At 40.4% G+C, this 22,909-nt stretch overlaps 1 protein-coding gene across 5 annotated transcripts in view; it reads left to right on the forward strand.

Annotated features, from left to right (window-relative positions):
• The window catches only part of VGLL4 (vestigial like family member 4), a 163,314-nt gene that overhangs the window by 60,591 nt on the left and 79,814 nt on the right, over nt 1-22,909 (forward strand). The window contains exon 1 of one of the 5 annotated variants that reach the window (XM_038565626.1): nt 18,544-19,264. The exons of the other annotated variants lie outside the window; for them this stretch is intronic. Coding sequence (XP_038421554.1) covers nt 19,183-19,264 — 82 coding nt within the window. The 5' untranslated portion in view covers nt 18,544-19,182. Of the gene's footprint in view, nt 1-18,543; nt 19,265-22,909 lie in introns of those variants that run through there. 5 annotated transcript variants of the gene reach the window in all.

The raw sequence follows: 22,909 nt of genomic DNA on the forward strand, positions 1-22,909 counted from the left end.
GACGGGGACTGTGTCTTATTCATCTTTGGGCCCCCATCCCTTCTAGGCCAGTGAAGTGGTATTAGCATTAATGTGGCTCTGGCCATTTTTTTTTTTTTTAAGATTTTATTTATTTATTTGAGAGAGAGAAAGAGAGAGAGACAGCATGAGCATTGGTAGGGACAGAGGAAGAAGCTGACTCCCTGCTGAGCATGGAGCTGGACATTGGGTTCCACCTCGGACTCTGGGATGATGACCTGACCCAAAGGCAGACACTTAACTGACTGAGCCATCCAGGCGCCCTCTGGCCATGTTTTTATGGATGTCTTGCTTGCCATATGTCTAGAGTCCCAAAGACAAGTAAACAGTACTTGGAGGCAGTAAGATTGTGTCTGTGCTGGGTAGATTTTCACCTCTACTATGATCCTGGGCAGGATAAATTTGTACCTAAGGTTTGGAGAGTAGGGGTCAGATGAATATGGATGGTCTGGTTGGATGTCTCTCCTTCTGGGGCTCAGCAACACTCTTACCAACAACAAAAATTCTAGGTATCTCTATATAGTGTCTTTTAGCAACAGCCAAATAGCACTTTTCAGGTCTTCAAGATATTTTCACATTCATGTACTAAGTGCACACAGTAGGCATGTCAATACTTTATAATTGCATATTAGGCAAGTTATTCAGACTCTCTTATCTTTTTGTTCCTTGTGAACTAAATAAATGTGCATTTATGAGTGAGAATTGAAGGCTTGATTTTTCTTTCATGAAGAGTAGTGGGCCACGTGCCAGGTGAATAAAAAGAAAGGTCTAGAAAGAGTTTGTGTATTCATTCCTTTTCTCTGTGGCCTTCCCAGTCTATTAAAGTTGGCAGCTGGTTCTTTAATTAATGATGATATTAAAGCAGCAAACACACTACAGTGCTCTGCCGGAAGAGAATTGGAAGGTTTGCTTAAACACGGGAAAGAAAGCTTTTTCTTTTTCTTTTTCTTTTTTTTTTTTTTTTTTCTTTTTCTTTTTTTTTCTTTTTTATGTGTCAGCCTTCCAAAGGAAAATATATTGGTGTACCTTTCCTTGGTGGTTCCAGGCCAAACGCGAAGTGTTTTAGCCTGCACTTTGGAAGCAGTTGTACTTTTAGAGCATCTATAAATAAAATATGGCCATTTGGTTATTTGTGCGGGAAGTGCAGCACTAAGCATGCAGGTGCAAAGCTCTATTTTCTCATGTTTCTCTCTCTCTTTTTAAAACTTGTTTTCCTGGGAAAATGGAGAGCAGAGAACAGGAAGAATCATTTATTTTGATGCTGCGTAAATCGGCATTACTGCCACAAGGATCATAATTTTCTTGTTGGCAACCTGTACCACAGGGCTGTTAGCACAGATATCCTGTGACAGGAGTCTTGAACAAGGAGAGTCGCAAAGAACACTGATAGCCATTCAAAAGTAATAGGATCATACATGAAACTTTTATGGTGAACTGGTTAGGCTCCTTAACCCTCTGGTAACTACCTAGAATGAAACCAAACCGAGAGCTAAAGACAACCAGGAGTTTTAGGTATTTTCATTCTTATTGAGCTGAAAAGTCCGATCCCCCTAGGGAGCAGATGTCTTGCCTTCATGTCCTCCCCAAGAAATGTAGAACTTTTAATTACTTTAAGACCTCTTGTTGTTATCGTTGGTATTGCAATTCAAACCATCAGGAAAATGAGCTAAACAATTTTCTTCATGTCCATTGTTGGCTAATATGTGTGTGTGTGTGTGTGTGTGTGTGTGTGTGTGTGTGTGTTTCTCTCTCTCCCTTTGTTTTTTCTTTTTTTTTTTTTTTTTTGCCCTGGGAGGTACAGTGTGCTCTTTCTCTCCACGTGCTTTCAGTCAGTAAACCAAAGAAAAACCACCCATAAACCCAGCAGAAAAAGCCATCTCTAAATAGTAAATACTGCCATTTATTATATAAAACATGAGATTCTGTCTTGAGATTGCAAATGAACATGGCAGCCTATGGTTGGGTAGGGATAAGGGCACAAAAGGAAGGGATGAATTAACCGGAACCCTAGGATTTTAAGGCTGATTCATGCACAGAGGAGGTTGAAGGAAGGATGTTGTATATTGAAGTGGGACATATAGTGCATTAGAAAGGAGTGAGGCTTAGGGAAGTATATAAGTAATGTGGTACATTTTCTGTGATGTCAAGAGAGTAAATCTGTTCTGGTATTAGACCCCGTTTTTATTTTATTTTTGACAATTTTGTTTATTTATTAGAGAGCTCATGAGCAGGGGGAGGGGCAGAGGGTGAGAGAGAAGCGGACTCTTCACTGAGCTGGGAGCTCTTCACTGAGCTGGGAGCCGGATGGGATGGGAGGCTCCATCCCAGGACCTCAGGATCTTCACCTGAGCCAAAGGCAGATGCTTAACCGACTGAGTGACCTAGATGCCCCTACATCTCTGTTTTTAATGCAGTCTGCAGGATAGGTTTTGTTTCATCTGAATAATGGATAAGTCATCAATGTGATTTTTAAATATTTGACAACTTTTAGGGTAAGGATACTAAATTTAAGTGAGGCATGCATCACGATCATATTTTTAAAATTAAGAAAAAAAAAATGATGTGTGTGGGTTCCTTGGCAGATCCACAGCCGTCTTAAATTATTTTCCCCTCTTCAGGATGCACAGAGGAGGTATGTGGCAGGGGCATTCCTGGATGCTCCTTCCAGAAATCCACAGAAGTCTAATTAAGCATAAGGAAACTGCCAACCAGCAAAAAAGACGACCTTTGTTCCCACATTTTTATAGATGTTTCTGTTTGAAGTTCTTTCGGGGGGAGGGAGTGGCCAGGGCAGTCTTACTGTCTGAACAGGCTCTGCTTCTCCTTGTGGGATACCAAGAAACTTCATCATCTGCGTGAGGAATGGCGTGAACAGTTCCCTACATTCGTACGTGTTCTGTAGTTCATGCGATGCTCTAATAGCCGTGGCTCCCTGGGTCCTTGACAGCCTGTGTGATGGGTGATGGGCAAGTGAAGTTCTATCGTACCCCGTTTGCAGAGAAGGCAATGAAGCCTGGGAGAGGGAGAGTTCGCTAAGAACTAGGAAGCTAACTTTTCTGACTCCCAATCCTAGTGCCGTTTCTCTCTCTCTCTCTCTCTTTCTTTCTTTCTTTCTTCTTTCTTTCTTTCTTTCTTTCTTTCTTTCTTTCTTTCTTTCTTTCTTTCTTTTCTTTTCTTTTCTTTTCTTTTCTTTTCATTCATTCATTCATTCATTCATTCATTTCTTTATTTTTACTGGAAAGCCAGTCTGAGATTGCAGAGGACAAAACGTAGGCTCATTATTGTTATCAGTTTCCAGTCTTACCTGCTTCTCCTCCTTCGCCTCCCCATTCCTGACTTCCTCTGGGGATGGCTATGTTCCCCTGCAGCTGTTCCTCCTTGGCTTAGTCCTTAATTCTTAGACCTTCTTCTCCCTTGCCCTTGGCTCTCATTCCCTCCCCAGGGTTGGGGTTTACTGTTCCTGTGGCCACAGTTGTCAGTGCTTCTCTGGGAGGCTGGAATGTCATCAGTCTTCTGACCCTGGTTAGAAACCTAGTTCTTTATTGATCACCTGCCAGATGCCAGGCATGGTCTAGGTGCTGGGGAGGCAATGGCCATTAACCAGAGGAGCATAGGAATGTGACATCACAGTTGAGTCCTCCTCAGGAAGGTTCATGGTGCTGCACGTTACTAAAAATTCACCATCACCAGCCTTGACTAGACGCACATACTGTGGAAATGCTGTTCTGCTCCTCCAGTAAATACCCTGTCTCATTTCCAGGATCCCTCACACACTACACACCCTTACCCATTTGTAGGTAAGCAGAAAAGCCTGGTATATACATTTCTGGTATTAAAATAGTTGAGTGTCGGCAGTTTATAAATCTCTAAGTTTTCTTCTGGCTACTGAGTGTCAGTGGTTGAAGAAGACAGGCTGAGAAAAGGGGGATTTGTTGGTCTCTTCCTTGTAAAGCAAGACACAATGTGTAAATTGAGATGATGGGGTTCACAGTCCAGCTTCCTAGTGGGAAGGAATTTGAGCTGTGTCTAAGATTGGCTCAAGGGGATCCCTGGGTGGCTCAGTGATTTTGCGCCTGCCTTTGGCCCGGGTGCGATTCTGGAGTCCCAGGATCGAGTCCCGCGTTGGGCTCCCTTCATGGAGCCTGCTTCTCCCTCTGCCTGTGTCTCTGCCTCTCTCTTTCTCTCTCTCTCTCTGTCTATCATAAATAAATAAAAATAAATCTTAAAAAAAAAAAAAAAAGATTGGCTCAAGTCGTCCCCTAGTCCTGCCCAGGAGTAACTCATTGGGATGTCCTTGAACTCTGGAGGGTGTGGAAGGCAAGGGGTTTCCTCAGCCAGGCACTTGACTAAATTCAACTCAACATTCCCACTGCAGAGCTCCTGAACATCAAGGAGAGGGGCGCATGTGAAAATGATGTAGGGAGCTATTTTCAGACTGTACTGAGTGCAGCTGTTTCCTGGGCGTAAATTCAAAATACATCTTTCTGGGCCCCACTGTGTCCTACCCCAGATTTACTAAATCACCCTCCAGATACATTGCCGGGGCCTGCATGGTTTTGAGTCTCCTGGGTGATTGTGATAGGTGTCCAGGATGGGAAACTGCTCTTCTAGTTGATGAACTACTGGTGCCCTAAGGCTGCGATGTCCTCACTAATGGAAGCATCAGTGAAAACATCCAAAGGGTGATTGACGGGGCTATGTGTGCCAATCCATCCTTGGAAAAATCTGATTGTGTTGTGAAAAGAATTTGATGGCATTGACTATTGTTTGACTCAACTGAATATTTGCAACAGAGGGACACCTGGGTGGCTCAGCAGTTGAGCTCCTGCCTTCTGCCCAGGGCATGATCCTGTGGGATTGAGTCCCACTTCGGGTTCCCCCCAGGGAGCCTGCTTCTCCCTCTGCCTGTGTCTCTGCCTCTCTCTCTGTGTGTTGCTCATGAATAAATAAATAAAATCTTAAAAAAAAAAACATTTGCAACAAAACCCTTTTTATTCTACTTTAGGCTACTAAATATAGTTGACTAGGTGAAAAAAAAAATCTGAGCCATCTGCTTGCTTTATGAAGACTCTGTCTTCCTTCACTGGGGCTTTAGGTCAGATCCAGGGAACTTTAAATGCCTACTCCCATAGGCATTGGGGGCATATACAAAGAAAAATAAGACATGATGTAGCTTTAAAGAGATCACAATGTTATGAGGAAGATGGATTTATTTAAAAGTTTTAAGGTACAGTTCTTAAAAGCGTTGTCTTTTTTTTTTAAGGTTTTATTTATTTGTTCATGAGAGACACAGAAAGAGGCAGAGGCACAGGCAGAGGGAGAAGCTGGCTCTCTGCAGGGAGTCTGATGCAAGACTTGATCCCAGGACCCAGGGATCATGACCTGAGCCGAAGGCAGACGCTCAACCACTGAGCCACCCAGGTGCCCCATTACAGGCATGCCTTAATCTTAACATTGCAGATGATCTGTTTTTCATATCCAGTTTAAAAAACATTTTTTAAGAGATTTTATTTATTAGAGTGAGAGAGTGCTCATGCGCACAAGCGTGAGAGGTGGAAAGGGCAGAGGGAGAGGGAGAAGCAGACTCCCCACTGAGCAGGGAACCCAATGTGGGGCTCAATCCCAGGACCCTGGGATCAAGACCTGAGCCAAAGTCAGACACTTAACAGACTGAGCCACCAAGGTGCCTTGTACCCAGTTTTTATTCTGTTGCTTTCTGCAGATCTAATGTGAAACTTGCCCCTTCTAAGTTAATAGTCCTTATAGCCTTCAAAAACTCTTATTTTTAGTTAAAAGTAAGACCTGGAGTGTAGTAGAAAAGCACAGCTTCAAATCCAGAGCTACCACCGCTTCTGTGAGTTTGGACAAGCCACTTAGCCTGTGTGATATCTGCTTCCTCATCTGTAAAACTGTGATAGTCCCTGATAGCATTGTTGTGGGGATTAAAAAAGACACCAAGTATGTAAAAGAACCTAATGCTACGCCATGTACTTGCCCAACACCTAGTACTGTCCTTTGTCTTTTATCCCTTCATCTTTAGGGAGAAAATAACATTTTGAGACAATAGGAAATTGACTTCTTGAGCTGTATCAGCCACTGATTATATGGCCAAGAAGAAAAATTCTAATAATGGTTTGCTTGAACCAGGGTTTCTTATTAATGAAGAAACCAAATGTTGCCATTTTGGTCTAGCTAACTCTTTGTTGTGGGGGTTGTTCTGTGTACTATAGCATGTTTGGCATTATTGCTGGCCTCCATCTGCTGCTAGATGCCAGTGACAGCCCCAAGTTGTGACAGCCAGGCATCACCAAATGTCTCCCAGGAAGGGAGTGAAGCAAAATTGCCCTGGTTGAGAGGCACTATTGGTCAGAGGAGTATAAAGTAAAACCACAGTGTGGCTGCTCCATACTTAACAGAATAGTGGGAATGAAAAAGATCGAAAAGTGTTGGCCAGGATGAGGTACAACCTGAAATCCATACACCACTGGCAGGACTCTGTATTGGTACAACTGCTTTGTTGTCATTGTGTGGCAACTAAGGTGAAAAAGATAAAATGTAAAGCTGCAGAAAAAATATAAAAAGTATAAATATCTGATTTTAAGACTTTACAAAAACAATAGCAATAGCAACAGTAACAAAAAAAAACCCAGCTATATGCTCACCAAAGACACGCACTAGCAGATTTGTAGCAAACATATTATAATAGCCCCCAAATAGAGACTGCCTAACTCAATGCCCATCAACAATAGAATGAAAGAAGTCTCCTCTGGTAGGGCGATGTAATGCTATACAGCAGTGAAAAAGAATGATTTTTCATCTGTGCATAAAAATAAGGGTAACACACTGGGTGCCTGGTGGCTCAGTTGGTTGAGCATCCGACTCTTGATTTCAGCTCAGACCATGATCTCAGGGTCATGAGATTGAGTCCTTTGATGGGCTCCATGCTCAGTGGGGAGTCTGCTTGAGATTCTTTCTCTCCCTCCCCTCTCTCTCTGCCCCTCCTCTGCTTGCATGTTCTCTCTCTCAAAGAAATAAAATCTTTTTTTTAAAAAAAGAGAAGGATAACACTCATAAAATTGAGTGAAAGAACCCAGTCACAGTACATAACATATTCTATTTACATGAAGTGATCAAACTAATTTATGCTGTGAAAGGTTAGGATATTAGTTACCTTATGCGGGTAATGACCAAAAGGGGGCACAAGGCAGGGGAGCGTTAAAATTCTCTTTTATTTTATTTTTTTATCATTTTTTAAAGATTTTATTTATTTGTTCACGAGAGAGATGGAGATAGAGGCAGAGACATAGGCAGAGGGAGAAGCAAGCTCTTTGCTGGGAGCCCAATGCGAGACTCAGTCCCAGGACCCTGGGATCACCACCTGAGCCAAAGGCAGGTGCTCAACTACTGAGCCACCCAGGCGCCCCTAAAATTCTCTTTTAAAATACCTGGTGTGGGGTCTGTTTTCTGGATGGGATCCTAACTGGTGGAATGGGTAGAAATTCTATTTCTACCCTCCAGATTCTGGAGGTAGAAAAATGCTGCATACTGAAGTACTAAAGGCTGTGGTACTGTGGGACTATCAGTTGATGTTAGCACTTCAAATGCTATATATTTTGGTACTCTTCCTCCTTTGGATTTCATCTCTGATTTTTACTGTGGAAGGCAGTTCCAGCCAGCCTTGAAGGAATACATTTATGGATGATTATGATTTGTGAGAATGTGAATATCAGAATAATATTTTATTTGTGAAAGTTCTTTGGATGGGCTTTACTGAACCTAAGTAATTTTTAGTAATGAAAACCTGTAAAATAATAATTCTGTTTGCAACAAAACATTTGCGTTGTCAAGCATATAAGGTACTAGTTGTAAAACTTACAAGATTTGGTGTTTTGCAAGAGATTTCTCCTTCCTTGGGAATGCTAATTGATTCAATTCCTTCTCCCAGTACTGATTTATTCCAGTTTAAGACTTCAGTCCTGAGATGGTAGCTAAATTTGTCACGACGATCACTTGGTAATGTATATAAATGTTGATTCACTATGTAGTGCACCTGAAACCAATATGGTATTGTACATCCACTATGCTTCAAAATATATATAAGATATAAAATAATACTTTTAAAATACTATTAATATCTTAAATTAAAAAAATCTTAAATTCATGTCAGTAAAGATTTCCTATTCAATCATTTGATATTAATTGAATTGGTTTTGCTAGTATTTTAATTTTTACAAAGTTTAGTAATTGTTGAAAGATATTTGCTGTGAGGCTCCATGGCAGGCCAATGTGGAGTCTACTTAAAAGAAATATATTTGCTGTGACTTTTAAAAATAAATAAATTAACAGGTTTATTGTGTTTGAAATATAAGGTCTATCAGGTGAAAATGGCCCAAATTGTGGGGGTTTGCATTCTCAAAATTGTCATTACATTTTAAAACTCACCCCCAGAGGGCGCTGTTGTATTGAAAGTTTAAATCTTTGAAGCACCATTTTATGTTTTTTTTTTGAAGTACATATATTTGTGCTAAAATTCTACACTAGAGTAAGTAATCTAGTAAAACTTAATAGAAGTTGAGAGTGTTTTGGGGAACCTGGCTGGCCAAGTCTGTAGAGCATGCGACTCTCCATATTCGGGTCATTGATTGATATGAGCTTCATGTTGATTGTAGAGATTACTTAAAAATAAAATCATAAAAAAAAAAAAAAAAAAAGAAGTCGAAGGGTGTCTGGGTGCCTCAGGCAGTTAGGCCTGTGCCTTCAGTTCAGGTCATAATCCTGCCCCCTCAGCCAGGAGCCTGCTTCTCCCTTTCCCTCTGCCCTTCCCTTGCTTGCGCTCTCTCTCTCTCGCTTTTTCTCCTCTCTCTCTCAAATAAATAAATAATTTTAAAAAGTTGAATATTTTAACTTAGAAATGGTACTATTTTATAAACAAAGAAGTCAAGATAGGGCAGCCCCTGTGGCGCAGCGGTTTGGCGCCGCCTGCAGCCTGGAGTGTGACCCTGGAGACCCGGGATGGAGTCCCGCATCCGGCTCCCTGCATAGAGCCTGCTTCTCCCTCTGCCTGTGTCTCTGCCCCTCTCTCTCTCTCTGTGTCTATGAGTAAATAAATAAAATCTTAAAAAAAAAAAAAAAGAAAGAAAAGAAATCAAGATATACAGCTCAATAGTATTTACTTTTGTGAAAAAGTTGACGGGGATCCCGGGGTGGTTCAGCAGTTTAGCGCCTGCCTTCAGCCTAAGGCCTGATCCTGGAGTCCTGGGATCGAGTCCCACATCAGGCTCCCTTGAGTGGGGCCTGCTTCTCCCTCTGCCTGTGTCTCTGCCTCTCTCTCTCTCTCTCTCTCTCTCTTTCTCTCTCTGTCTCTTTCTCTTTCTCTCTGTCTCTCATGAATAAATAAATAAAATCTTAAAAAAAAAGTTTGCAAAATAGTATATATTTTTAATCATTCTACGGTGAGCAACTCCAAGTTAGAAAAATAAGCAATATTTTATTATATATTTAGGAATTATTTCCTCAAAAGAAAATGCAGTTAAGATAGGAAAACTGATAGATATGTAGGTTCACCTCATTGATACTGGAAGCATTTGAAAATTATTTAGTTTAGGTATCTTATTTAGTTCAACAGCCATGTTGTTGAAGACCTTTGTGTGCAAAGCAGTCTTTATAAACTGGTGGGAGAGAGATACATATATTATCTCATAGTCTCCCTTGTTTTATATATTTTAAGATTTTATTTATTTATTCATGAGAGACACACAGAGAGGCAGAGACATAGGCAGAGGGAGAAGCAGACTCCATGCAGGAAGCCCGATGTGGGACTCGATCCTGGAACCCGGAATCACGCCCTGAGCCGAAAGCAGATGCTCAACTGCTGAGCCACCCAGGTGTCCCATCTCCCTTGTTTTAGAATTAAGTGCAGTATATCTGTTTTTTTAAAACAGATTTTATTTATTTATTAGAGAGAACATGAGTGAAGGGGTGAGACAAAAGAAGAGGGAGAATTAGACTCCCTGTTGAGCAGGGAGCCCAGTGCGCATTGGATCCCAGGACCCTGAGATTATGACCTGAGCTGACGGCAGATGCTTAACCAACTGAGCCACCTGGGCACCCCAAGTGCAGTATATCTAAAATTACAGATTATAGAGATTAATCCTAGCTAATGGGGTTCTTGAAGAAGTTGGAGTTTTAGCTAGGCTTTGAGGAGCCACAGAACTTTGCATTCTGAACAATATTTAACGGAAAAGAAAGTTTGGTTTCTTAAGTCTTTTTTCTTGACACTCAATCTAGATGTTCATTTAATCCCTTTTCTGTGCTTTCCTTCTTACAACCTTTGTCTTAGTAATTAGTATAATTAGATAAAAAAGGAAATGTGCCTTGCCCAAGAAAATGTTGTATGAACATCATCATTGTTACTCTTGCTATTGTTCATATTATACTGAGGAATGTATCTGTATATGACAGTGGATTCTAGAGATGCTTTTAAATATTGTTCTATAGCCAGCTTCTTGTTCAACTAAAACTTTAGGTCAAGGTATAGTCAAACTTACTTTCTTCCTTTGATTAGGTCTATTTTGATTATTATTCATATATTAGGTTGAAGTGATTTAAAAAAGATAAACATGTGATAAGGAGAAAACTTTAAAAGCATTAACTAAGTATCTAGCTTACATAAAATCCTGGGGAAAAGAGAACAGTTCAGTCCATTAAAGGAACTCAATAACGTTGTAGGGTTATTTATATTTCCCAGTGTCTTTGAAGAGATTATTGTTAGATTTAACATTAAAATATTCACTTCTTGGGGATCCCTGGGTGGTTCAGCGGTTTAGTGCCTGCCTTCAGCCCAGACGTGATCCTGGGGTCCCGGGATCGAGTCCCACGTCGGGCTTCCTGCATGGAGCCTGCTTCTCCCTCTGCCTGTGTCTCTGCCTGTGTCTCTCTCTCTCTGTCTCTCATGAATAAATAAATAAAACCTTTAAAAAATAAAATATGCACTTCTCGGAGTGTCTGGGTGGCTCAGGCAGTTAAGCGTCCGACTCTTGATTTCAGCTCAGGTCATGACCCCAGAGTTGTGAGATTGAGCCCAGTGTTGGGGCCTGCTTGGGATTCTCTCTCTCTCCCTCTGCACCCTCCCCGCCAAAAAAGAAAGAAAGACAGGGAGGGGGGAAGAAAGGAAGGAAAAAAGAAAAGAAAAAAGTCTCTTCTTCATACACATACCTCAATGTTTATAACAACATTATTTACAATAACCAAACTGTGGAAGTAGCCCAAGTGTCCATCAACTGATGAATAAAGAAGATATGGTGTGTATACATACATACGTACATACAGTGGGATATTATTCTACCATAAAAATGATGAAATCTTGCCATTTGCAACAACATGGATGGAGCTAGAGAGTAAGTATAATGCTAAGCAAAATCAGAGAAAGACAAATACTGTATGATTTCACTCATGTGTAGAATTTAAGAAACAAAACAAGCGAAGGAGCAAAGCAAGAAACAGTCTCAACTACAGAGAACAAACTGATGGTTACTAGAGGGCAGGTGAGTGGGGGGATGGATTAAATAGGTGATGGAGGTTAAGGGGGACACTTGTGATGAGCACCAGGTGGTGTATGGAAGCGTTGAATCACTGTATTGTACACCTGAAACTAACATTACTGTGTATCTTAAGTAACTGGAATTTAAATTTTTAACTTAAAAAATTCCCTTCTCTGCACATGCTCTAATGAGAGCTTTTTGTTTTTACAAAAGTGTCTGGAGAGTGAATTTTATCTTCTAGCATTTATCAAGCAGGTCACGGTTCTGATGTTCTGTTCTAAATTGGTAGTCAATTGTCTAGCAAACTGAATAGTTGAATCTAGTAATCAGCCTGGGGTCCTATCATCGTTTGGCCAGCATTATTCCACAGAGATGCCGAGATGCTGTCATAGTGAACATGTATGGAGCACTTATTGTGTGCAGTGGAGAGGTTTATACCAAGAACTGAAACTCTGTTTTCTTTTTCTCCAGAAGAAAGCGAGGTCTTGGGGAATTGATACTGATAAGTGAAATAATTAGTAAACAATAGAGGACAGCATGTGCATACATATCCACCTGCTCTGAAAGTTTAAAGTACAGGGAGATTCTCTTTAGTCCCTTTAGGACACATTTGAAAAAAACATCATAAGTATCTTTGAGTCTTACAAAGGTCTAAATAAATGTTTGGAATCTTTAGTTGTTAAATCTAAATCAAAAAGATATATTATGGTATTTAAAAATAAGATACATATGATCCACTGTTCATGCCTTTACCAGGGGATATTTTCTCATTATGTGCCTGCTTTTTAATAAGTGAGGAATCTCCTTCACCCTCACCTTGATTATATATGGCATATACTCTCTGTAGGTTAATTAGAAATACAGAAAAATGTCAAAAATGCCCACTACTCAAATATATAGGCACTGTTACTTTGGTATTATTTTTAAAAGATTTTATTTATTTATTCATCAGAGACACAAAGAGAGAGAAAGAGAGAGAGAGAGAGAGAGGCAGAGACACAGGCAGAGGGAGAAGCAGGCTCCATGCAGGGAACCTGACATGGGACTCGATCTCGGGTCTCCAGGATCACACCCTGGGCCGAAGGCAGGTGCTAAACTGCTGAGCCACCTGGGCTGCCCTATTTTGGTATTCTTTATAGTATTTTTAATACATGTGCAAACTTTTTCCCTATATATGTGTATATACTCCGTATAGAAGCAAAATTGGTGTAGTACACTATGTACACTATGTATTACTGTTATTTTTTAAATTTTAAATTTTTAATTTTAAACATTTTATTTATTCATGAGAGACACAGGGAGAGGGAGAGGCAGAGACACAGGCAGAGGGAGAAGCCAGCTCCATGCAGGGAGCCCAAAGTGGGACTCGATCCTGGGTCTCCAGATTCATGTCCTGGGCTGAAGGTGGCGCTAAACCACTAAGCCACTGAGGGTGCCCCTGTTCTATTCTATTTTGATTATATTCATTTAACACATGTAGTAGTATTATCATACAGAACATAGTATAGCCTTTCCTCATGTCATAATATTTTTTTTTAATTTTTTTTTAAGTTTTTTTAAATTTATTTATGATAGTCACAGAGAGAGAGAGAGAGAGAGAGAGACAGAGACACAGGCAGAGGGAGAAGCAGGCTCCATGCACCGGGAGCCTGATGTGGGATTCGATCCCGGGTCTCCAGGATCGTGCCCTGGGCCAAAGGCAGGCGCCAAACCGCTGTGCCACCCAGGGATCCCTCATGTCATAATAGTTTTGAAGGAATTATAATAACAATAATATTTTGTTATTAATATATTGCATTTTTTTTGTTATTGTTTTTTAGAGAGCAACAGATAGAGAGCTGAGTAGGGGGGCAGGGGAGAGGGGCAGAGGGAGAGACAGAAAGAGAGAGAGAGAGAGAGAGAGAGAGAGAGAGAATCAGGCTCTGCACTCAGTGTGGAGCCCAGCGCAGGGCTCAATCTCACGACCCTGAGATCATGACCTGAGCTGAAATCAAGAGTCAGACACTTACCTGACTGAGCAACTCAGGTGCTCCAATATACTGTAGTTTTAATGCAGTCTCTTTGGACTTTAAGTTTTCAAGTTTTCAGCATTATAAGTAAAAGGTTGGTAAGCATCCTCATGTAACTCTTTGATCAAACCTTAGTATTTCCTTAAGACAGAGTTCTAGAAGTAGAGTCTAGTGTGAGGAAAGGAATATGAACATTTTTGACACTACAAATAACTTGATATAAATGCCAGACTGCTTTGTGGAAAGGCATTATCTGGGGGGTGGCTCAATCCTTGAGCATCCAACTCTTGATTTCAGCTGAGGCGTGTCACGATCCCAGGGTCTTGGGAGCGAGCTCTGCATCAGGCTCTCTGCTCAGGAGTGAGAGTCTGCTTCTCTTTCTCCTTCATTGATCTCTCTCTCTCTCTCAAATAAATGGAAAAAATTCTTAAAAACAAAAAAGAGGAAAGGCATTATCTGTTAACATGTCACTAGCAGTGAACACAAATTGTACTAGGATCTCACCTTACCAGCGCATTTAATAAGATTGAAAAGTCTTTGTTGTAGTTAATTTGGCAGATGCAAAATCACTTAATTTTTTTAAAATTTGTATTTTTCTTAAAGATTATTTACTTGAGAGAGAGAGTGAGAGAGCAGGGGGAGGGGTGAACAGAGAGAGAGAAGCAGGCTTCCTGCTGAGCATGGAGTCTAACTTGGGGCTCCATCCCAGGACCCCAGGATCATGACTTGAGCTGAAATCGGATGCTTAACCTACTGAGCCACTCAGGCGCCCTAAAAATTTGAATTTATTAATAAAGTTGAATAGTTTTTCAAAAATATATTGACCATTCATTTCTTGCATTCTTTAAAAAATATTTAGATTCTTTTATTTCTTTCTACTTTTAAATGTTCTTTATAGATCAGAAACATTTATCCTTCATGGACCATAATGTATGTTACAAATATATTCTTCTGTTTGTTTTTTTTACTTGGTTTTATGGTTTTTATATGTACAAACACCTAAAACTTGTATAGTCAGTCAAAGTCTTCAATGTTTTCCTCTGTATTTTCTTTCTTTGATTTAAGGAGTTTTTTGTTTTGTTTTGTATTTTCAGCCTTAGAAAATGTTTCCCTGTTCCAGATTAGTCTGAACATATTACAGTTTTTAAAGTTTTTTCAGTAAAAATTTTATTGCATTACTTGTATCATGCTACTTATTCTTTTTTTTTTTTTAAATTTTTATTTATTTATGATAGTCACACACAGAGAGAGAGAGAGAGAGGCAGAGACATAGGAGAGGGAGAAGCAGGCTCCATGCACCGGGAGCCCGATGTGGGATTCGATCCCGGGTCTCCAGGATCGCGCCCTGGGCCAAAGGCAGGCGCCAAACCACTGCGCCACCCAGGGATCCCCATGCTACTTATTCTGTACCCACTTCTACCTCCAAAATGTTCTTTGCTTTATGTTTTAAATATCTGATAGCTCAAATTTCTTCATTGTTTTTTAAAAAAGTAAATTTCCTACTTGATTTTTTTGTGTGGATAAAATATAGAATAGTCTTTCCCATTTCTTAAAAACAATCCTGTTGGTACTTCAATTATGAATATATCATTAGCCTGTGAATGAACTTGAGAAGCATTGACATTTTCCAGGATTCAGATTTGTAAACTGAGTATGCCAACTATAACTTGAGGTGCGTTCAGAATCCAGATGAATGTTCCTCAAATGTGAGGACTTGTGGTTCCCAAAAGATGTCTACAGAAACCAATCTGGAAAACGCTAGGTATTCCAGTGTGTGCTGGGGCGGGAGGCTGGATAGAGAATATTCCTGTGAGATGTTTTAATCTTACTGATTTTAATTCACCAAATATTCACTGATGGCCTACCTAATGTGGCAGGCTTAGGCCAGACTGACCTTGAAGAAATGAAGAAGCTATAGTCCTTGCTCTTTTCTTTTCTTTTCTTTTCTTTTCTTTTCTTTTCTTTTCTTTTCTTTTCTTTCTTTTTTTTCTTTTTTTTTTAAAGATTTTATTTATTTCTTCATGAGAGACACAGATAGGCAGAGACACAGGCAGAGGAAGAAGCAGGCTCCTCCTGGGGACCCCGATACGGGACTCCATCCCGGGACCCCAGGATCAGGACCTGAGCCGAAGGCAGATGCTCAACTGCTGAGCCACCAGGTGCCCCTGTAGTCCTTGCTCTTAAAGTCTAAACTTGGGGGCAGCCTGGGTGGCTCAGCAGTTTATCACCACCTTCAGTCCAGGGCGTGATCCCGGAGTCTCAGAATCGAGTCCCAGGATTCAGTCCCACGTCAGGCTCCCTGCATGGAGCCTGCTTCTCTATCTGCCCCCCCCCCCCCCCCGCCCCGTGTCTCTCTGTGTTTCTCTATGTGTCTCTCTGTGTTTCTCTATGAATAAATAAATAAATCTTAAAAAAAAAAAAAAGTCTAGACTTGGTTAGGATCGAAGCATATATCTGGAAAAATGATAGTGAGGAGCAGGGAACAAGGAGGTAGACAGACAAGAGCTATAGGACTGTCCACACAGATGATTGCCACTCAGAAACTAAGAACCACATTTTTTTTTTTTAAGATTTTATTTATTTGACAGAGAAAGAGCACAAGCAGGAGGAGTGGGAGAGAGGGAGGAGCAGGCTACCCACTGAGCAGGGATCTCAATGCAGGACTCAGTCCTGGGACCCTGGGATCATGACCTGAGCCAAAGGCAAATGCTTGACTGAGCCACCCAGGTGCCCCTGAGAACCACATTCCAAGCGACATAGCATCATTTAGGGAAAATTATGAAGTACTCATATTTTTATAACTATATTGTTTGAATATGGTTAAGTCACTTTATTTTATTTTATTTTATTTAAAAGTTTTATTTATTTATTAATGAGAGACACAGAGAGAGGCAGAGACATAGATGGAGGGAGAAGCAGGCTCCTCACAGGGAGCCCGATGTGAGACTCCATCCCAGGTCCCCAGGATCATGACCTGAGCCAAAGGTAGATGCTCAACCACTGAGCCACCCAGGCGCCCCTAAATCACTATATTTTTAAAAACAGAACTCTTTCTTCCTCAAAATAAGTATATAAAATGAAGTATCTTAAGGGAGGTAATTTTTTTTTCCCTCTTGGATAAAAGCAATGGTTTTCAACCTTGATTGCTTATTAAAATCACCTGGGACTCTTTTAAAAATGATACTGATCCTGGGTCCCACCTCCTCAGGTTAGTTTGGGCTGCTACCTCAGCATCAGGATTTTTTTAAACGTCTGCATTGATTTTTATGTGCAGCCAACTTTCTCCCATAGGGACATGTTAATGAGTCATCGTGTTTTCTGTTTGAGATCTTATGTCAAAGAACAGCAGAGTAATTGTACTCCAAAACTACCATTTGAATTTGAATGTGGTGCTTAAAGATATTAAGATTGTTTGAAATGCAATAATCTAGTGTATTGTGGATGCTATTAGAGCTTTCTTCTGACCTTCCCTGCCAAATACCATTATTTTAATTATAATTGATGATATATATATATATATATATCTTTCTGTACAGCTTATTCAGTATCTAGAATATGTAACCCAATGTTAATAGATACCCTTATAAATGAAAGCTTGTGAAATCTTGATTTTTCTGTTGCCTACTTCACCCGCTGCTATCCAGTGATAGCAGTAGTATTGGGTGTTTTGTTAATCTTCTAATAAGATTTGATTAGAACAATTTGCTGTGAACATCTGTCATCCAAAATGCAACTACTGATGGATTTTAAAAATCCCCTGAAATTATTTATTCAGCTCTGTAGAATATTAAAATTTCAGGTCTTGATCTACAGTATGACACTCCTTGATATTTTCTAAATCTCCAAATAGCATATATTCATATCAATACACAGACACTTCCTGTGGTGAATTATTAGTCAATTTATGGTGCCAAAAGCTAGCTACAGCCTGCTAAGATAAAACAATTTCCTCCCTCTGTTTGCTAGTGTGCTCTTTGTGCGCTTAAAGGCTCTGGACATTCAGTGATGTACTCATCAGTAAACAGCTTTTGGGTACCTACTTGTACTAGATACTGGAGATACGAAGTTTAAGGGTTTTATTTTTTATTTTTTTATTTTTATTTTTTAAAGATTTATTTATTTATTTATGATAGAGAGAGAGAGAGAGAGGCAGAGACACAGGAGGAGGGAGAAGCAGGCTTCATGCCAGGAGCCCGATGTGGGACTCGAACCCGGGACTCCAGGATCGCACCCTGGGCCAAAAAGGCAGGTGCTAAACTGCTGAGCCACCCAGGATCCCCAGTTTAACAGTATAGGAACAGCATAGCAACATGCTACTGGCCCCTAATAAATAGATGAAACAGCTTTCATATGTGCCGAATGAAAATGCCTTTATTCTCCTCATGACCCGTCATTTCAAATAGGCTTTTGGTCTTCCTTGCTTAAACCACTTTCTCTGTTTTCTCTTTTTTCTCTCTTTCCCTCCTTTTTTTCTTTAAGGAAAATTATTAGGGGAAAAAATACCCTAAAAGTAGTTTTACCAACTATTTTGGGGTCCTGGGTCAGTCATTTAATCCCTCTGAGCCTCAGTTTTCTCTGCTGTAAAAAAGTGATACCAAAAAAAAAAAAAAAAAAAAAGTGATACCATCTCCGCCCGGTTCATGTCATGAGGAGCAGGAGAGAAGTTCTATGTAACATTCAGATCAAAATTTGAAACATACAGCCCGAAGTGTAGAAGTGTAAAAGGACATCGTAAACCAATTTTTAAAAGAAACAAAAAACCTTCCAAATAACGCATGGTATATGTACCACGGCAAACGCAGCAGCCTGGGTTCCCGAATCCCCACAGTGAAGACCCAGCCAAGGTTAAATTCTGTGGAAGTTTGCTTCCATGATGGATTTTTTTTTTTTTTACTTTTTTACTCAGCTCCCGAAAAAGAAACTTCCTGGGTTTTCTCTCCCTCCTAGGGTTCTTGCAGTGGCAGGGCTGCTTCCTGTCCAGAGCAGCTCTGCCCCGGCCCCTCTGTTCAGACTCTCCACCTCCTCTTTCTCTTTCTTTCAAGCACTTAATGCATTTAGAGACTGATCTTGTGCAGAAAATATCCCTGACATTTGAGGAGCTGCGGGGCGCAGTGAGCATGCTCCGTGGCCCTCGGCGGGGAGAGGAAGCTCGCTCGCATTCGAGTCATACCGAGCATAGCCAGCATGTCAGCGCGGTTCCCTTGCAGCGGGCTGTGAGGAGGGCGAGCGCGGCTTTGTCCGAGGAAATGTGCTTCGTGGTCTTCGTCTTCACCCCTTTTCTACTGCGAAGAAAGACCTGCAAAGACTTCCGAAACGGTTTTTAAGTGCTCCATCGAGGATACAAAACCTATACTGTCTACAAATAAACCCTCCAAGGGTTTCCGTGTGACTTTGATTTTTTTGGTGGCGTGTTTTTGTTTTCTCTTTTCTTTCTTTCTTTCTTTCTTTTTTTTTTTTTTTACTTTTACATACTTTGTTTTGATCGTCTGAGGCTGGGCCTCGCTGTCTTTGTGAAGTTTGAGAAGAGCCAGGAGCTACTCAGTAATAATTGATTTTTGAAACCTACTCTTTGGGGGCGGAAAGCAAAGAGCTGGTTTTCTGTGCTAGCCCAATAAATGCTATTTATGAAGATGGACCTGTTGAACTACCAGTACTTGGACAAGATGAACAACAATATCGGCATTCTGTGCTACGAAGGTAGAGGTTCTGTTCTAGAAATTGCTCTCCTATTGCTTTTGTTAAGGCCACTCCTCCTTTAGGGTTCTGAATGCCTTCTGTGTATTTTGCTCTCTTTCTTGGGATTTTAGGGTGCTTTGAAAGGCGAGTATTTATTATGCACTATTTTCAATACAAAGTTTGCTGTTTCTATCTTAGCTTTCAGGGTTACAGTGGGGGAGGGAAGGCAGTGAAATATAAACTGTTAAAAGTTTCCCTTTTGCTTGCAACATTAACTCTTCAAAATTTTTAACTCTTGATAATATGATTATTTTTGTTTTCTGCTGGTGCTCTCTTTAGAGGAAGAACTTCTAGGACCAGGAAAAGTTAAACGAGTTGGTCACCTCCCCCACCCCCAGCTCTGATACTTATTTTAAACATACACTATCTACAGTATTCATGTTGTATTCCAGTCAGTGCTTTGGATTTTCATGTAGAGGGGAACAGAAAGTTACAGTGAGTTTTTGTTTTCAGGAGCTATTGTCCCAAACAATGAAGAATTTTTCTATTCAGTTTGGGGGACTGGAAGGGCACCCATGTCACAAAGCACAGACTGGCTCTTTGTCTGATTTCCCATTTCCTGTACTGCTCTAGAGAGTTCTGACATTGAAGGATGTTCCCTCCACACTCCGGTCCCTTGTGGAAGTGATTGCACAACACACCAACCAGAAAGCTAAATTGAAAGAGAGAAAGAAAGAAAGAAACCTACTCAGAATTCTTCTTGTTTATCACCTCCTGCTAAACTGTGAGGTGTTTCCCCACCGCCTTGTAGCATTTCAAGCTGCCCCTGTTGGTAGGAAGAAGAGAAAAAGCGATTTCTTGATCTGTTGGAACATTATCTACGTGCAATTTGAAAAAGTGGAAATGGCCTGGGTTTGAGTGGCCGGAGAGGCATCTGCGGGGGAATTCAGCTTGGCAGGAGGGGCGTTTTTTGTTGTAACCAAATACAAATCGAGGAGGAGACATCTCCTTTCTGATTCAGTAGGAGTTTCCATGTTTTCCCTTAATAGTGAACTGAACGTTTCTTTTGAAAAAGAAAACATTGAGGAAACTTGTATTTTTCATGTAAAATTTCAGGCCTGTTACCTAGTCAGTTGAAAACTTACCCTTTCCCCTTCAAGGAACATAAAATCTCATTCATACTGTTTTTTATTTCACTCAGGATAAGGATCTCATACTTAAAATTTTTTCTAAAAAGTTATACGTATTTAAACTCCTGCTTGTTCCACTAATGAGAATTTTGGTGTTTGCTTTCTTTGAATCTGCTGTTTTTAACTATCGTGTTACTTCTGAAATCACTCATTTTAAAAAAGGCAGACTTCTTCAGGGTGGTGGAAGTAGCGAGTGACTGGGCTCATTTCTTGTGAAATTAATATACTGCAGTTTTTAAAAACATCTTTTTTTTCAGTGATCAAGAAATCACAAAGTCTTAAGGCAATATCTGGTGGCTTGTCTTTGTCATTGTGTAATATGATATTCTCAAACCAAACCAAAACAAAATAAAACATAACGATCCGCTTAAGAGAGGGATAGAGGGATTGCTAGGAAATTGATACCACATTACTTTTTTATGTCTTTAGTTGGGGGTGGTGAGGAAAGGCTTACGGAAAGCTCCACCAGGTTGATTTGTTGTTCTGTAGTCTGTAATATACTTGAGAGTAGTCTGCTTGAAGCTTCCCTCTTTTGGGGGGAGGAAGAAACTTTGATTTTGAAAGTTGAGTAGATATGTAGGATGATTTGCTATAGTTTGTTTGGTTTAAACATCTGCTGCTATTTTCCTTACTACGAAAGTTAACGTTATATTAACACCAAAATAAATACACAGGAAATGAAGAAAAGCACAGCAAAACTTGAGTGGTGTTTTTAGTGGGTTGTTTATGTACTGGTGGTTTTCTTAGTATAAACACTGCACACATCTGCTCTGAACTCAAAAGGGTGTTTTGAGGATGGGCATAAATCTCAGATGGGAATTTTTTTTTTTTTTGGTAAGAAAAGTTGGAACCATTGCTATTTCTTTAAATCCAGTACTTTGGAAATATTCATATTAAACATAGCAGCTCACCAGCATTCCAGGGAAGTTATTTGGAAAATGGAATGTACAGTTGGTGTAGGCAGCATTTGATTTCATTTACGGCACAGGCAGGTTTTACATCTCTTAAGAATAAGGGGCAATTTAATTTTCTGAGGTTTTAGTTTTAAAAATTAAGATGCGGATGGTTATTCTTATTCTCTAGGTTATACCAAATTCCTTAGTTGTATTGTACACTGCCGTACTCTGCAAATTAAACCATGTGTCTGCACTGTCATTTCTTCAGCTTCTGTGGCAACATATACACAAATAGATCATTTTTAGCCAATTATTTTGTAGCATGCAGGGCCTTCCTAAAGTCCTACAGTTAGATGACTCTAAATGGCTCAAATATGGACACTGCTTGGTGACTGCTGTCTGGCACCTGACTTTCACCATAGTAGCCTGGAAGCATAATTGAAGAAGAAAATAAAGGAAAAAATTAACTTCAGATAGGTTTGGGGTGAGACCCATTGGATAGGAGAAGGAGAGGATTGGCAAAGGGCAGAAAGAATCTGGCTAATTTCTGGAAACCAATTACCTTCATTGGTAATGAACAAATTAGTAGAACTCTGCTTGTGTTAATGAGTCTGTTCAAAAACCTTATGGTTTATTACCACACTCAACAGTTTACCAGCTAATCACTCATGATCCTACTGAATGTTCAAGTTATACCCACTTGAACCCCAATTTTGCCTGTATCTCCATGAAAAGGTCATAGGCTAACCTCGGCCTTCAATTTTCCCCAGTGAATTCCTGAGAATATTCCACTAGTAGATTGGAAGCCTCATGAAGGCAGGGCATTTTTTCTTGGTCACCACTGTATCCTGGCGTCCTGACACAGTGCCTGATTTGGCTCCCAGGAAGTAGCTGACTCAAAAAAAAAAAAAAAAAAAATCCATGAAATCTCTCCAGTGGCAGCATAGTCACTATTGTATAATTTAGTACTTTGTTATATATATCTTGTATTCCTTATCTAATTATTGCAGAGCTGTACAGGGCCTTAGGTATATCTTAGACATTTGACTTTTTTTTTGGCCAGGGAAACTGAGGCCCAGAGAGTTAAATTGTTCAAGTTTATTCAGAAAGTTTGTAGCAGAAATGAGTTGTTGTGAGGGCTCAGTGGTTTCGATTAGTCTCTGCTTTTTCTGTAGCATTACTGCCTCTCCACAATCATTTTATGTCTTGTCTCCTTAATTATTAGCTCCTTGATGATAGGGACCGGCTCTGTAGTGCAGACCCTCCCAGCTCCCAGCTCCCAGCATGGGGATGACATCTTAGATTACGAGTGCATGGTGAGCCTGTCCTGGAGTCCTCATTGCTTTGAAGCCAGTTGCTGGCCTAGGTTCCCAGGCTGTTGTGATGTCACGAAAGAGAGTAATGAGAACTGTAGGTGACCAGCCTTGTTGGAATTCGTTCTCCCTGCTGCTCTGGCACTTAGAGATTTTCTTTACTTTTTTTCTGATTGTGCAGAGGAGGAGGCCCTGGGTAATGCCAGTTCACAAAGAGTGTTTTCCCAAGGGAGTAGAGAACTGGTTAGACCATTGATTTTTCTCAAG

Source organism: Canis lupus, chromosome 20 (assembly GCF_011100685.1).
Source record: "Canis lupus familiaris isolate Mischka breed German Shepherd chromosome 20, alternate assembly UU_Cfam_GSD_1.0, whole genome shotgun sequence".
Taxonomy (NCBI): domain Eukaryota; kingdom Metazoa; phylum Chordata; class Mammalia; order Carnivora; family Canidae; genus Canis; species Canis lupus.